Here is a 15,606-nt window from a genome sequence, read left to right as displayed (position 1 = left end):
AGTCTTTTCCCCTTTTTTTTCATCATCACGTTCATCAATTCTTCTTCTACTTCTGCCACTACACACTGCTACTTGAAAAGCTCATACCACCAACACCACACAACCCTACCAAGCTCACCAACAGCCACACACACACACTTACACACATAGACACACGAACACACACCATATACCCACATTCACACACACACACACACACACACACAAACCCTTCAAGTGCAACCGTCAAGATGAAGTTCTCCATCGCCACCACCACCCTCGCCGTCCTCGGTCTCGTCGCTAACGCCAACGGCGCCCCCGCCCCCAAGAACCTGGCCATCGAGCCCTTGGCCGACGGGAACGGCAAAATCGCCGACACGCTCTTCATGAAGGCGCCCGCATCGAACCCGGACGCGCCCACGGTCGCCGACGGCTTCACTCAGAACGAGACCCGGGCCATCTGCCAGCACCGCGCCTACCCCGTCTCCCAGCACTACTCGGTCCTGAGCAGTCCGGGCATGGCCAGGGTCGACGACATCGCCGCCGTGTGCGGTCGCCTGTGGAGCGGCCTCCACCACCACGCCGGTTGCGCGGCCATCACGGAGCCGTCGTGCGGCGAGCACGAGTACATGGAGGGCGTCCTCGAGTGGCACTTCAGCGGCTCGTCCTTCTGTAACGTCGGCATGGTCGAGTCCGCATGGTGGGAGGCGACTCACAACGAGCATGGCCGCCTCGAGTGCCGCGACGTCTAAACGAGCTCGGCTTTGCGTCAGCGTTGGGGGGGCGGCCATCACTCTGTGCAGCCATGAAAACAAGCAACCATGGAACGCGCACCTAAATCAATACCAACACAACACAGCAAAACACAACACAACACAACAGAAAAAGCAGTATAAGCACGAATCAGATGGGAAGAGAAAGGGGTTACAACATACCCATGTCGAGGCGTTAGAAGGGGGAAGGGCAAATGACTTGAGATCACACTTGGGGATAGGCTAGATCGGGATACACTGGCGTTTTGGATCTAAACATTAGTAGGGGGTGTAGTTGATTAACTTGAAAGTGAAATAAACACTACTCACCCAAGCCCAAAACTAAATCTCGTTGTCGTCTATCATGGTTGCATTGAGCTCTAGGTGGGCACTGCCACCATACATTTCCGCCGTGCTGTGTATATGCAACATGCAACGCAAAGTACACAATGCGGGTGTGGACGTGGGGGTTGTGTCATACCACTTTGTGAGAATGAAGACTGCACCGGCAGACTTTTGTAGGCTAAGAGCGGGTCCCTTCATCTCTATCAAATCCAAATACCACATGTGTGAACAACCATGTGACCCGTCGTGTATCTGTTGTCTATAGGAAACGTTGTCAAGTTCTTCGCCACTGAGATCTCTTGCCAACTCCCTCCCTATCATCCTTCGTTTACTGCCCGCTCGAACCAGATCTAGATTAGTGTAATATCTAACTCAAACTTCCCGTTTACAATATCGACCGATCAGCAAGGACCCGGAACAGTGGTCTATCGAGCTTGGAAATGGCCATCCACCCGCCCTCAGGGATCTCGACGATGGTGCCGTCGATGCACACCTTGCGCCACCGCGGATCGCTCTCTCCAATCGTCACTCGAATTTCCTCGGCGTCCTCGTACCCGAGGTAATCCTCGCGACCGTCGCCGTCGGTCCACCGCATGCCGACGTGCGACCCCTGCTTGTAGGCGGCCATCATGATCTCCATCGTCTTCTCCCCACCGACGGCACCAAAGTGCACCAGCTTTAGCCGTCCCTGCAGCGGCCCGCTGCCGGGAGAGATGGTGAACGTCTTCTCCAGGTTCGATACGAGGGCCGCGAGGGCGTAGGCGAAGGTCTCCCTCTCGACGGGTTTCGTAACGCCGTCCGGACGGCGCACCTCGACCGTGGCGGCGTAGGCGTGGCTCTCCTTCAGCAGCTCCTGAGCCACCATGCCGAAACGCTTGCTGCCATGCTTGCGGTACTCGGGGGTGTCGCTCTCCCAGACGAGCTGCGCGTGGAAGCCATAGCTGGCGACAATGGCGCCAAAGAGGTGGTCGATGCTCGTGTCGTGGCGAGTAACGTCCTCAGGAGCGTGCGCGCCCGGGTCGGCGGTGTAGGAGACCAACCGTGCGCCCGGAGAGAAGGAGGCGCGGAAGGCGGGTAGCGGGGCCGGGACGCCGAAAAAGAGGGTGCGGAGGCCGAGGACCATGTGCGAGGGCCCCGTCTCGGTGTAGAGGGGCTTGTGGAGGGAGTGAAAGGCGGCATTGCCGGTACCCAACGGCAGGAGGGCGAGGGTTGGCAGGGCAGTTGCCGAGTGCGTCTCCTCGCATCCGTTGAGGAGGTCGACGACGCCCCCGTCGCCGCTCAGAAGGACGATGGTCTCGGATCTGGGAGGGGAGGCGGCCCCGTTGGACGAGACGTGTTGTCTCGCGGCCCACCTCTCCTTTGCAAAGTTGCGGACGCTGTCTGCGTCCTCGGTCACCAGGACATTGTACCCAAGCTTGCCCTCACGAGCGTCAAGGGCAGGTGGTTCGGAAGGCAGTGTCGAGGACTGGCCCCGGGACGTCTTCTGACCGGCAAGGACGACCAAGGGCTGGACGACGGCATCCCAAAACTTTGGCGCATGGCCCAAGCCCGACTTGGTAGACACGACAAAGTGCACCTCGCGGCTGCCCGGCTCGGGGTTGAGGTGCTCGGGGAAGCGTGAAAGCAAGAGGCCGTCAGTCAGCTCAGCGGGCAAGTCGCCGGCGACGACGAGGATGTCGAGCTGATAGGGGAAATCCCCCGACTCGGAGTCCTCTCTGAGTGCGCAGATGATGGGGCCCGAGTCGACATCTGGGCGGGAGGGGATGACAAAGACGACCTCATCGGGGCGGACGGACTCGGTGCCGCGGTGGGAGGCGAAACTCAGCTTGCCGTCGATAAAGGCGGCGTCGTGGGCGTGGCGGGGTTCCAGGCTGTGGTCGCGGGGTTCGGAGCCGGCGACATCCATGACGGGCATGGCCGGGGTGAGTCGGTACGACTGGTTATGTATGTATGGATAGTTTTGAAAGGAACGAAATACCGTGCCGTGGCCAATGACCGGCCCTCTTGCGCCAACTTCGAGTGCCGTGTTGAGCTTTTGAGTTGGTGTTGGCAAGAGGTTGACCAACAAGGGCGAAGTCGAGGGTCCAGCCAGACAGCCAGCCAGCCGGTTTTCGACAGGGACAGAGAAGGAGGGGTACGAGGCGAGCCCCCTTCAGGCAGGTGGCCGCGCTGTCTGAGTTTCTCTCTGCTCCCTGCCCTCTGCCCTCTGATGAGGTTGGTCAGGAGACAAGACCGAACGGGTGCAGTGGAAGCGGAAGCGCAGGTGGTTTGGTGCTGCTGCCACTGCCACTGCCACTGCTGCTGCTGCTGCTGCTGCTACTGCTGCTGCTGTCCCTCAACGCGAACCCAGACGGCGAACGCAGAGGAGTTGCGATATGCAAGATAAGATTACAGGCAGACAGACAGGCAGACATCCGCGTGTCTTTTCGATGCTTGATTGACTTGCAGGTGCCGGCGCGTTGCATGTCATCCGGCCAGCGATTGCGTTATTTCGCGGGAAGAACCCTCCCCTCCCCCTCCCTCCCTGCAAACCCCTGCAAACCCCCCATTCAGTGGACAGTCAGGGACCACGCCTGGGCGAATATGGCAAGCAAGACGCTGCAAACCTCTGTTCAGTCAGTTACTCTATCACTACACACCACACTACCTACCTAACCTGCCTTACCTTAGTTAGGTTCCTACTTACCTATGTCAGGTAGGTACGTACATCCAACAACACAACACGCAAGCCCTCGACCTCTCCAGAAAGGGGAAAACCCAAAAAAACAACACTCTCCCCCCCCCCCCCCCCCCCCAAAAATAATTCCCCACGCCATGCGGCAAAATTCTTCAATTGATGGGAGCGGGGTTCGAACCCGCGCACTCTCACGAGTAACAGAGCTTAAATCTGTCGCCTTGGACCACTCGGCCATCCCACCAGGTCAACCGGATTTGGTAAAATTTGGATGTGGTTGTGGATTATAGTATGGTGGGTTTTCTTTTGGGGATGTTGTGCAGGACAACGGACAACCAGGCTTGACGGCGGCGACATGCACTATCCGGGGGGGGCTGCACAGTAAGCGGGTTTTTTTTATTTCTTCCCCTCCGTGTTTTGGTCTGGCCGGGGGGGGGGATGTCGTCATTGAGGCCTGTGATTTGGTCGGGGCAAAGAACGGAAGGAGGACTGGACGCTCCTGGCTGGGTGGCACCGAGTCAGCGTGCGTCGAGTCTCGGGCGGACAGGCAAAGAAAACAGGTAAATCAAGCAGACAGACAGACGGACGGACGGACTGACGGACAGGAACAGGTACCTTGCAATGCACATTTTCAACTCTGGTATTCTGTGATCCCTTGACTCACTCGTCTCGACTGGACCGACATGCTTTCTCGTCTCTCATCTCTTGTTCTTCTTCTTCACGCCCCCTTCGCCCTCGTCATCGGGCCCCAGTTCTCCCGCGGGTTCATCTGGTATCGTACCAGCTTCCGCTGCTCTCTGCGCTTGCCGAGCTTCGCGAGCTTGTCGTCGAACACAAGCGTCTTGCGCAGCTCCTCCTGCGACGCTGCCGCCTTCTTCTCCTCCCCCTCGGAGCTCTCGTCCGTCTTCTCGACCTCGCCCTTATCCGTCTGCTTATCCTGCTCGAGTCCCTCCTTCATCTCCACGTCCGCGCCCGTCTCCTCCTTCTCCCCATCCTCCTCCTCCGCTTTCGTCTCCTTTCCTTCGCCGTTGCTCTCCGCCTTGTCGAGGCCGAGCAACCGGTACGCCGGCATCTGCGGGTTGATCCGGTCTGTGCGGACGGGCGCCTTCTGCCGAACCCACTCGCGCATGACGAACCAGATGGCCTCCCACGGCGCGTCCGTCTTGACGCTGCCGGGCCGGCAGTGGCTGCGCGTCACGCGGTACCCCAAGTGCTTCAGCGCCCCGCGGAACATGTCGTCCGGCGGCTGCTGCGTGCTGAGCGTGCCCGCGAGCCTCGACGGCATCACAAAGAACGGGTAGTCGTCCACCCTCGCCAGTTCCCTGTCCTTGGCGTCCACCTCCTCCTTCGGCCCCGGCCCGGGCAGGTACTCCTCCATGGCCGTCTGGAGCATGCCCTCTATCCTCGACGTCGTCTGGTACACGCTCTTGTCCACCGTCGGCAGCAGGTCGAGGATGCCCTGGATGAAGTCGGGGTTGTGCAGCGGGCCGCTGTACATCGGCCCCGCGATGTGCATGCTCGACCCGCAGTGCTTGCAGTGCGAGTCCGTGGGCGGGCCCTGCGACAGCCCGTGCTTGTAAAAGTAGCCCTCCTTCTTCTTGGGCGCCGGCCGAGTGCGCACCATCGGTTGCGTCTCCCACGCCGAGCATCCCGGGCAGTTGTACATGATCATCGTCTTGCCACCCTGGTAGTTGACCGCGTCCTTGGACTTGCGCACCTTGACAAACACCCGGCAGTAAAAGTCGATTGAGAGGGACAGCTGCGGCTCGATCGTCAGGCCGTACTTGGCCGCCGCGCTTGTCAGCGCGTGGAGGATGAGGCGGATGCCGACCTCGTGCGAGTGGAGGCCCTTGACGGGAACACCGCCGTACAGCGAGAAACACTTCTCGGCGTAGCAGTGGCCGGCCCAGTGGCTGCCGTCCGTGCAAGTGACGGCGAGAAGGCCACCGTCGTCCCGGACGGCCTGCACGGCGGCGTCCAGGAAAGGAGCGGCGGTTCCGTACGGGTCCAGGTCGATGGCGTCGTACTTGTTTTCCTTACTGGGGTTGCCGAAACGGTCCCGGTTCGTCAGGTCGTCGGCAATGCGCCGGTACATGTGAGCGATGGCATCGTCGTGGCTCGTTTGGATCTTGTCCTCCAGCCCGTTGTGTTTCGTGTTCAGTTTGATCGACTCGATCGCGCTCTTGGTGAGGTCGTTGGCCGTCACCGAAGTGACAAAGGGCAGCTCGTGCGAGTAGCGCAGCGCACGGAGACCAGACGCCGATAAGGCGTCCAGGACGGTGAAGCGAGGAGGGGCCTTCTCGGCGGCAGTCTTTGCGTCGCCTTCCACCGTTTCGTCCTTGGCCTCGACGGTCGTCGCAGGCGCCTCGGCTGCTGTCGTCGAAGTCACAGCGTCCGCTGAGGCTTCCGCGCTGGTGCCGTTGGCGCCGTTCTCAGTCCCCACCTCCTGGGCCTCGCCATTGGTGCTCTCGGTCGCCTTGCCGTCGTCCGTGATTTGCACCTTGGCCGGCCGGTTGCCGCCCTCGTCCGCAGCAACCCTCCGTCTCTTCTTGTCCTTGCGCCTGGCCGCGACCTGAGCGGCCTGCGCAGCCTTCCTCTCGACAACCTCCTGACCGTATGCTCTGATGGCGAGAACGGAAAGGTCCCGGTTGAACTGCTGAATCGGGTTGTAGAAAACTTGCTGGCCCTTCTTCTCGACTTCGGCGGGCACGAGAATGGTCGCCTTGCCCTCCGTTATGCCCTTGTAGTTCTTGCCATCGTACGTGATGACCGGCTCTTCCCCGCTCATGGCGGCGGTGTTACTACTTCGTGTAGCAGATGAATTGCTGCAGAATCTGGTGAGAGACGCGCCGAATCTCGAGACTGTCTGATAAGAAGGGATGAGTGAGCAGTCCCTTGATCCGAGTGAGTTGTGATTGAACAGTGGGAGCTTTTGATGAAACTGCCGGCTCGCAGCGCGTGTGGCCAGGCGAATGGTTGTTCGCAAGTACGGTTTCGACATAAAGTCACCTCATGTGAAAGCGTACTGAAAATTTGGGGCGACTCCAGTTTGGCTCACTGAGGTCGAAGGTTGCCGCCGGCCACGAGAGAAATTTCAGTGGGTCCAAATAATTCTGCCAAAGGCGGTGAGGCTTTAGTGACATCCCTTCTACCCCTGGCAGGCAGGTACCTACCTACCCTACCATCGACGTAGCATCACGACTATTTTTCACTGCATTTTACTTCACTTCACTTCACTTCATGTCTTGCAACCCAAACCGATGCAATGGATGTCTAATTGTCTTGTTTAAGCTCCCTAATTCATGTTGTCTCAAGTAACACACTTGGTTTCTATCATCTGCTGCGCCCCAAAGCCTCCAAATTCCATCTGAATTATTACGAGTGTCCTTCACCTGGATTAATAAGAGAAACAATTTGACAGTGTTAAGACGACCTTTCAAAAGCTCCACAAGCCTAATGAGACACAGTGTACTCCATATCACTTCTCTTCAGTGGTAGTCGGGGGAACAGCCACCGAAAGTCTGGTGGCAATGACCGAGTTGGCTGCATTCGGTGTCGCCGGCCCAGGCGTGCCTGGCTTCTGCGGTTCACCGCCTTGCGGTCCACCTGTAAGGACCGAACTCGGTGTGTAAGTTGCCGGAATATTTGCCGAGACGGTCTTCTTGGCCTCCTGGTACAGATCAAAGCAATGGATGAGCGCCTGGTCGACAGACATATCCTCAGGGACAATTCCGGTGTCGAGTATCTTCTTGAGGTGGTCTTCGACCTCGTCAAACTCGGCCTGATCGGAGCGATAACGGTCGGGCAAACCACTGTTGTGCAAGAGTGCGAGGATGCCAGCATTTATAGTGTTTGCAGCCGCGATGATGGTGATGGGAGTGCCGTCCTTATACGACATGGAGCCGATTGCGGTGAGGATCGCCCCAAAGATGATTTGCAGGATGTACGAAACCCAGCGAATAGAGCTCATGCCGTGGTACATGTAGAAGTACTTGGTTCGATGCCAGATGACGTCCCGGTAGAGGCCGTTGGGGATGCCTTTGGGCGGGTAGTACCAACAAGACGGATGGAGAGCGATATGGCCTTCCGTGTCGTTGACGCCACCGATGCCGTGGGCGACGATTGCCCATTCCGAAGGAGTGAGGAAGCGGTATCTGACTCGGCGGCGTTGCTTCTGATTCTTGGAGCGAGGTCGGAATGTGGATTGGCTTGTCCCTTCGTCAGATTGCCTCGAAGCATCGGCTTGAGCGTTGTTGGGCGTCATCTCAGCCTCAATGCCGTCGAGTTGCAATGGAGGAAGTTCTCTCATGGTTCAGGACCAGGGATCGAACTGTTGGGGGGCAGGGCAGAATGAAACGTAGAAGCAGCCTCGAGTCTCTGGTATGATGGGTATTAGCGATGAAACAAGATCACATGGGCAACCAAGACGCACAGAAAACGCGTCGACGTGTTGCGAGATGTCGCTCCAAATACTGTGGCTCAACTGTTGAGCATCGGATGGGAAAGTCGACGATGAAAGGAGGAATGAGATAAAGGAAACAGTCAAGCTGAGGGCCCCTTATGATGGGCGATGGTTCCCACTTACAACGCTCGAGAGACGCACGTTGAAAGACGCAAGGGGGGGCCTTCTCGGCCGTTTCTAGCAACACATCTCAGGGTGAGGCAAGGAAGGCGAAAAGGCCATCGTCGAGGGGTCTCTGGCCCCACGTTATTCACAGGATAGAAGCAGCGCCACGATCTCACAATTGTTGGCTCGGAAGTATCGGACTTGAACGACGGACACTGCAGCTTCTTCGATGTTTGACTACGAGTACAGAGGAAGTCGTGAAGTCGACTCCTTGTCAGGACTTCTGTCCTGCGTATCGTCCAAAGTCGAGGGAAAGTGAGCACTACAAACGCAGGCGGCCTTGTCCAAGATTACCATTAACACTTTCCCAAGGTAGACTCGCTTTCCAATTGTAGGCCCCCAGAATTTCTGGACCATCATGTTGGTGGCTGCATTTCCATCGCACCCGAATAGAGTCTGGTCTTTCCACGGTCCCTCCTGCCCGGTGACTCAAAACCAACACACAGCCATCTGCCCCTTCCACTTTGCGCCTTTCCATCCATCTCCCTTTCATTCAGTCACGAGCATGAATATTCCAACAATCAATCAATCAATCAATCAGGCCGATTGGTCAAGTGGTAAGATCCTTGCTTTGGGTTCACTCGAAGTTCAGCAAGAGTCCCGCGTTCGAACCGCGGATCCCCCTTTTTACCGCTCATCACGCTCTGTTGATGAACGTAGACCCATATCATCACCTCCTCTTTTTCTCTAGAATACACACACTCGTTCCTAGTGGGTTTCGTATTCGTGCGATTCGTTTTGTATGTGTAATAAGCGTTCCTATACTCTACCTGCCTTTGCGCGCAGCATGTCCCATCCCCTATTGTATTTTACAACCTACATATTTAGCACACGATTTGCAGTTGAAAATATTTTGGGTCCATATAGCACATATCTGGATGGAGTACTGGATAACCTGTAGTGAGCCCTCTCTAAAGATTTCTAGGCAGGCTATTCTTTGTAGACTTCGATTACTCGTGGGGTTTGGTGGTCTTGGCTTGTGTATAGGTAGCATTGTTCGCAGACAGACATTTAATCCTACAACCCTCTTTTCATCTTAAGTGAGAGCAGTTGGTGTTTAATAATTTAGACTTATTTGAACAGAGTGAAAACGTAAAAGACCCTGCACAATCGTCTCGATCCCATCCAAGCCAGAGACATGTAAGTTCGCTGCTTCGCTGTCGTTCAGCGAAATCAACGCTTTGAAATATCTCACTATTCGGTTTGACATGAGGGATGCAATTGGGAGATAATGCAAACAAACCCAAGTGGCTTGGTATGTGGTTGGCCCTACCTGGTGGTCCATTCTTCAACACCTGGGTGCGTGTGAGCGCCCCCGTAGGCAACCACAAATGCCGCCCAGGTCAAACACACAAACACACAAACAGTTCAACTCGCCGTAGACCATTCCTGGCCCCGTAGTCACGCAACAGTGCGTCGATAGTTGTTCGAAGCAGGGTACAGGTCAAGGTCCAAGGATGCCACGAAGTTCCGGGGCTGCCAAGAGTGAGAAACATCGTCGCCTGGACTCCATGGCGCGGCGCTCCGAGCTGCAACTCGAAAACGGACCAACCCGGCGATTCCAACGGGCGGCTTTGTCCACTTTGAAAACTTCCTCACCTTTGATCCAGATGATGATAAGTGGCCTGCTGCGCGTCTCACTCTTGGCTCCCTCCCGAGCCACGTAAGCGCCGTAAGCAGACGCCTAGGCCAGAGGCCCGTGATTCGCCGGTGCCGGGCTTCAGCTCTGTTGCCTGGAAGGCAACCTTTTCAAAGTCCAAATGCCTAGTTGTTCATTAGTGAAGACGACCACAGTTGGCACGAGCAATAGAAGAAAGATCTGACGTCAAAGCACAAGGGAGAACCTAAAGGCAAGGCGGACTCGACGAGCAACAGCCGTCCTGGCAGCACCGGGGGCGGGCCATCTACATATGTGGTGTTGGCCTCACGAGGAGCAGACCAGGCAGACTTTCGAGGTTGCCTCTGTATAGCTACAACTTGCAAAGTCCCCTCGCGCAATCCGAACCCATCAGCCGCCTCCCGTTGCTCTGTCTCTTCTGTCTCGTGCCGACAAATCCCGGCTCCCTCAAATGTGCATCCCCCGTCCGCGCAGGCATCGAGCCCATACCGACACCTCGTCCATTAGAAACGTCCCCTATCAGCGCCTCGCCTCCCCGCCCCCGGCGCCCCGGATGGCACCGAGACCCACCCCCGCCGCGGTGCCCGTCGCTAACGGTGCAGCCGTCCCGTTTCCGCACGCAACAACTCCCCGCGTGGCTTCCCAGCACGAACGCCTGCTTCTCGAGCTGCTCCCCTTCAAGGACGCCGTCGAATTCCATGCCTGGCTCAGTAGCAGCTTCGTTCGTGGGCCCTGGGACGAGTTCTCCACGGACTACCTCTCCCGCGCGTTGGTCGGTGCCGGCTCCAGCTCCAGCTCCAGCTCCGTCCCGGAACCGGACAAGACCCGCACGGCACAGGCGGCGCGCGACGCGCTCAACTCCCGCAAGCCGCGCTTCCTCGTCTACCACCCAGACAAGACGGGCTGGACGGCCGAGGACCACCACGTGCGCTTCATCGTCACGCTCGTCGCCGACAACAGGCTGCACAATTTGTGGTACGAGTCCGAGTGGAAGAAGAGCGGGCTCGACATCGCCAAGGCCGCGTACGAAGTGCTCGCCTTCCTCAAAACAGCGACGGTGTACGCGGATCCAGACCCGCCGTCTTACTCGGCATGAAACAGCGCTTGTTCTTGATTTCTTGCAGCCCGGTGCCATTTTGTTCTTTTCTTGAGGGGGATGGGATAGGGATTCGTGTGTAAATCACAGCAGCGAAGGGGTCTCAAATGGCATGGCTACGGCGTTCTCATCGGTATTAGTTGGTCTGTCCTGTCTTGAGTGGCATCAGGGGCGATTAGGTTTCGGAGTAGGTTCGGGCGATCACCGTCCTCCCTGGCCGAGGTTCGTCATGAACAGATCAGATCTACGAAACCAGTTTCGCCGTGAAAAACCAGTAACAAAAAGAGACGCGTCATGGTACCGTAACGTGCCCGCGAAGAGCGGCCCCCTACTCGCCATCTTTTAGAGTTTGATTTTCGTTCGGACCGAGCGCCGACCTCGAATCAATAGACCTTGCTCGTCCAAGAAGAGGAGTTACTGAGAGCCAAAGCAACAGAGGGATGAGGGGTTCCCGAAACTGTCAGCGGGGATTCGGTAACCTCCTTACGATCAACCCAGACCCCGAGCTCGAACCGAAGAACTATTTCACGAGCAGCTTCTTGCGACCCAGCTGATCCGCCCTTCAAACTTCGGTTTTCAGTTTACTACGAGAGGGGAAATAAACTGAGGCCGAGGAGGGAGAGGAATGTTGGCCTGCGTCGAAGACTTTCACATGAAAAGTTCGGTGTCCTCGGCCAAGACCCCGAGGGGGAACAAGAGGAATGCCGTCATTCCTGCGAAAAGTTTCCCTTCAAAAGAACATGATGCCATCGCTGTCTGCTTGCTGTCTGGTTGAGGTATACAAAGGGACCAGATAAGAGGCCTCGACCCTACTCTCGGGAAGTCTATTGCATCCGTACCCGCACTTCATGCGGCATGGGCAGCTTTCCAAGAAGCATTGAGCGCCGAGCAGGAGCCAGCTCTAATATTGCGGGGCCCGGTTGTTTAGTTGACATGTGATGGCAACTCACTCATGCCGACTCAAACAGAACACATGTCAACCAACTCAGCATATGGCGCGCTGTGTGGTTATCAGCAAGGGATGGGAGGTCTGACGTAGGGATGCAAAGAGGCACCGCAACCGCCATCCCTTCCCAGCTTGTCATGGACTTCCCTAGGCGATCTGACAAACCCGTCCCGACGAACTCTCCCAGTCTAGAAAAAAAAAAGAAAAAAAAAAAAAAAAAGGCTGCAGACACTTCTAAGCACACGCCACCCTCCTTATCCATCTCACAGAGTTGTAAGAAACAGCAATGGCAACACACGCTGTCAGAGAGAAATGCCGTAATAGGGCCGTGTTGGCAAGACAGGCCGGCAATCGGTTTTTTGCTGTTCTTCCCCGCTTGCATGTGTGTGTGTGTGTGTGTGTGTGTGTGTGTTGCATGCTTTGGTTTGCGGGTTTCTCGGGAGACACACTGCAGGACATGACGAAGTACTCTGTGTGAAAGCTTCACGAGGGGTTGCCTCAGCAAAGCTTGCGATTACACTTGGACAACGTCCATCGTACGACGGAGACGGAGGGCGCGGAACGCTCACTGCTATGACAGATCGGCCACGCCCGTCGATTATCGTCAACACAGGAGGCAGTCTGGGGACCTGGCCTATACAAGAGAGACAGAGAGATAGAGATGGGAACAAAAGCACAAGCAGACACAGAACAGCAGAGAACATCTCCGACCAAGAGTGTATGTGACACAGAAAAAACAGCATCGAATTCAGGGCGGTCGGCGGGGATGCGTTTCGCGTTGGCAATGGTGGTAGGCGGGCGGCCGGGGAAGGGGAGTGGGAAGTGCGCATGATTGCTGCAAGTCAGCCGCTGCGTAGCCACCTCTACCCACCCATCTTGAAGCGTGATCTTTCCCTCATTGCCGCCTCCCGTTGTATCTGTTGCCGACTCGTGCCTTCATACCTCGCCCAAGCCGGGGAACCTATAAACAATGCTCCTTCTCAAAGGTAGGAAAGGCAAGCATCTCCGGCCCGTGGGCAGCCACTTCCAGCAGTGGTGATGGAAACACCCAGCGGGAACGGCACTGGGGCCTGCATAGCCTTTACATATCCACGCCTCTGATATCATACGATGTGTGGGAGGGTGAGGGTGGTTGAGAGGAAATGACAACGGTAGAGACAAGTGCGGAGACAACAAGCATCAAATAGGGAAACAAAAACAACCAAAAGTCGTGGAATGAAACAGGAGACAGGGTAGCCATAGACGGCGAAAGGGATATGTCAGAGAAAAGGGGGGAATAGCTATCGCATCGTATCATTTTATCTATTCACATGTATAGCACAGGAGGTCTGGGTGAGCCTCTGGGCGGGTCAAGCAGGACGCGCGCATCGGGGGTTACAACGGACGAGCAGATGTCGGGGACTGATTGCCCGTCACTTGGTTCCATCGACATAGGGGATACATGTATTGCCTTTATCTTCCGCCCGCACGAAAAGACCCGGAAAAGGAAGAAAGAAAAAGATGGAACCAGAGTTGGTCGATCTGCGCATGATCAAGCGGCACAATGGGCTGACCAAGGAGCGGGAGACGCCTACGGTCTGCAGCGGGATCGTCTCAAGTCGGCGCTGGGATCTGATCGGTTTTTATTATTAGTCTTGAGTGGCTGCTGTAAGTAAGTGTGTGTGTGTGGTGTGTGATGTAGGTGGACGTATCCGCAGTGTAGATGTAATTACTCTTTTGGAACCGTACCGTCCACAGTTTTCTCCTTCATGCTGTATTGAGCTGTCTTTCTGCTACTATGCGGTACTTCCCCGCGGCTGCATCGGTACACGACCCGCGGCGACTGGTCGATCTGTGCAGTAGTACGGGTTATGCCCGCAGTTCTAGTGGCCCAGAGAGGAACAAGCAGAAGGGGTGGAGGGTATACTAGCTGCGGCGAAGACGTATACGCGCGTACCGTCACAAGCAAATCCCGGGTCGGAGGCGTGTCCCGCCCGTCCTTGCGCCGGAGAGGCTCGTAGCAGCGGCGGCAGGAACATCGGCGACAATCGGTTGCAGATGGTGGTGGTGTCGTTGTTTCAACGATGCAATATCGTACGTGACTCTGCCCGATGCGGAGAACATACGCGGGGTTTGGGGCGCGCCAGCGCTTCGGTCGATCTGCCTGCCTGCCCCAAGCAGACTCAGTCTGGGCCTTTTTTCTTTTTCTTAGGAACCGGGCGGTTGCCGCTATGTGTGTATGTCGTGTGCTGCGAGGCCTCGTGTGGACGCGGCTAGGAAAACCCACCCTGAGGGAGACAGACGTCTTTGTCTTATTTCTCCAGCCCGGATAAGACGATGACTTCGGCTTGGCTGGCCCGACGGGATGACGGCAGTGGCTAGTGGCAGCCGGCCGGAGCCGGTTCTCTGTACACGCTCCAGATTGACGATACTCGGCCTCAGGTCACCTCCTTCTGGCACCAACTAACATTTTTCCGGTAAGCTTGGCCAAGATCTGATGGGTCAAGGTGATCTCTCGATCTCCACGATCGCAGGACAGGAAGGATAAGGCCGTTAGGCTACTCTATAATTTTCGCTACCGTGCGGATACAGAGTCCTATGAGCCGCGGCTGATGCAGCATCGATGCAACGCCGTATAGAAACATCGTTTCAGGCACATGTCGTGCGCATTGTTTTCCTCGTCGACATGAGTCCCCTCCCTGGACGGTGAGTGTGCATCGTAAAGCTGGAAACGGCTGCGCAAGTGCCAAGCGGAATGGCATCATTCGCCCCGATGATGAGCTGGTCTAGACCCCTCAGAACAATATCAGACAGCGCAACGGTATTGGTCTGGTAGCATCGTAGGCCGGACCCTGCTGCGCCGGAGAATAATATGAGAGAGTTGTACGTACAATGTTACGTGAGTTTTGCAGAGCCTGTGGGAATAACCTCTAATGCCAAGGCCAGATGAGAAGTGGATGGGGGGCCAATTTCAAAGGATGCTGCAGGTATCCGTCGCGGCATTAAAACGGATTAGCTATGTGAACTGTGTATGTTTGTGGTAGTGGTGGACTGGGTGAGCGCAGCGGGAATTTCGAGTATCGATAGCTTCTAACCTTGTGCTGCTGTCCTGAAGTGGAGGAATGACGGTTCCGTCGCATCGCAGGGCTACCAGTCCCAGGGGCGTGCGCCTAGTAAAACGTGTCCTCCAGCAGATCCGGGGCGAGAGGGAGAGGGTGTGCCTACCCTCTGACGGAGGGCGAGATAGTCACGAAGACAGACGGGATGTGACAGGGAAACAGCTTAAGAGAGTCGGGAAGAGCAGGAAAAGGAAAAAAAAAAAAGGATCGCAAGGGGCATTCCACTGCAAAGTCCCTTTTGCTCCAGAAACACTTGTGTACTTCCACCCGTCGCTGCTTTCGGGCTTGTAACGCCAGAGATGGTGTTCTTCTTGGAGTGTACAGAGTATAGGGTACGGAGTACCCTGGATTCTGCAAAATACCGCGCATTCAACAAGGAAGGAGACAACGTTGGGATCCACATTTCGATGGATAGTGACCTGGATACCTGTTCAGGTACACAGACAGTTGCCATCGTCTGGCATGTACAAA

At 56.4% G+C, this 15,606-nt stretch overlaps 5 protein-coding genes across 5 annotated transcripts; 2 read left to right on the top strand and 3 right to left on the bottom strand.

Annotated features, from left to right (window-relative positions):
* Window positions 1-230: 230 nt before the first annotated feature.
* CDEST_08557 (uncharacterized protein) lies at window positions 231-745 on the top strand (the record flags this gene model as incomplete). The annotated part of the gene is made up of 1 exon (XM_062924716.1): window positions 231-745. One exon carries the CDS (start codon window positions 231-233, stop codon window positions 729-731), a length of 501 nt encoding a protein of 166 aa, XP_062780767.1. The 3' UTR covers window positions 732-745.
* A 1-nt stretch (window position 746) lies between these two features.
* CDEST_08556 (Putative diacylglycerol kinase, catalytic domain, inorganic polyphosphate/ATP-NAD kinase) lies at window positions 747-3,517 on the bottom strand. The gene is made up of 2 exons (XM_062924715.1): window positions 1,062-3,517; window positions 747-1,003 (listed from the first exon to the last, which is right to left on the bottom strand). Exon 1 carries the CDS (start codon window positions 2,989-2,991, stop codon window positions 1,462-1,464), a length of 1,530 nt encoding a protein of 509 aa, XP_062780766.1. The 5' UTR covers window positions 2,992-3,517; the 3' UTR covers window positions 747-1,003; window positions 1,062-1,461.
* Window positions 3,518-4,468: 951 nt separating this feature from the next.
* CDEST_08555 (Putative tRNA methyltransferase, Trm1) lies at window positions 4,469-6,538 on the bottom strand (the record flags this gene model as incomplete). Its single annotated transcript, XM_062924714.1, has 1 exon — window positions 4,469-6,538. The coding sequence occupies one exon, from the start codon at window positions 6,536-6,538 to the stop codon at window positions 4,469-4,471; it is 2,070 nt and encodes a 689-aa protein (XP_062780765.1).
* A 409-nt stretch (window positions 6,539-6,947) lies between these two features.
* CDEST_08554 (uncharacterized protein) lies at window positions 6,948-8,059 on the bottom strand (the record flags this gene model as incomplete). The annotated part of the gene is made up of 1 exon (XM_062924713.1): window positions 6,948-8,059. One exon carries the CDS (start codon window positions 8,057-8,059, stop codon window positions 7,229-7,231), a length of 831 nt encoding a protein of 276 aa, XP_062780764.1. The 3' UTR covers window positions 6,948-7,228.
* Window positions 8,060-10,446: 2,387 nt separating this feature from the next.
* CDEST_08553 (uncharacterized protein) lies at window positions 10,447-11,091 on the top strand (the record flags this gene model as incomplete). The annotated part of the gene is made up of 1 exon (XM_062924712.1): window positions 10,447-11,091. One exon carries the CDS (start codon window positions 10,447-10,449, stop codon window positions 11,089-11,091), a length of 645 nt encoding a protein of 214 aa, XP_062780763.1.
* Between the last annotated feature and the right edge of the window lie 4,515 nt (window positions 11,092-15,606).

Source organism: Colletotrichum destructivum, chromosome 5, assembly GCF_034447905.1.
Source record: "Colletotrichum destructivum chromosome 5, complete sequence".
NCBI classification, from domain to species: domain Eukaryota; kingdom Fungi; phylum Ascomycota; class Sordariomycetes; order Glomerellales; family Glomerellaceae; genus Colletotrichum; species Colletotrichum destructivum.
This window is presented reverse-complemented; position numbering and strand designations above follow the sequence as displayed.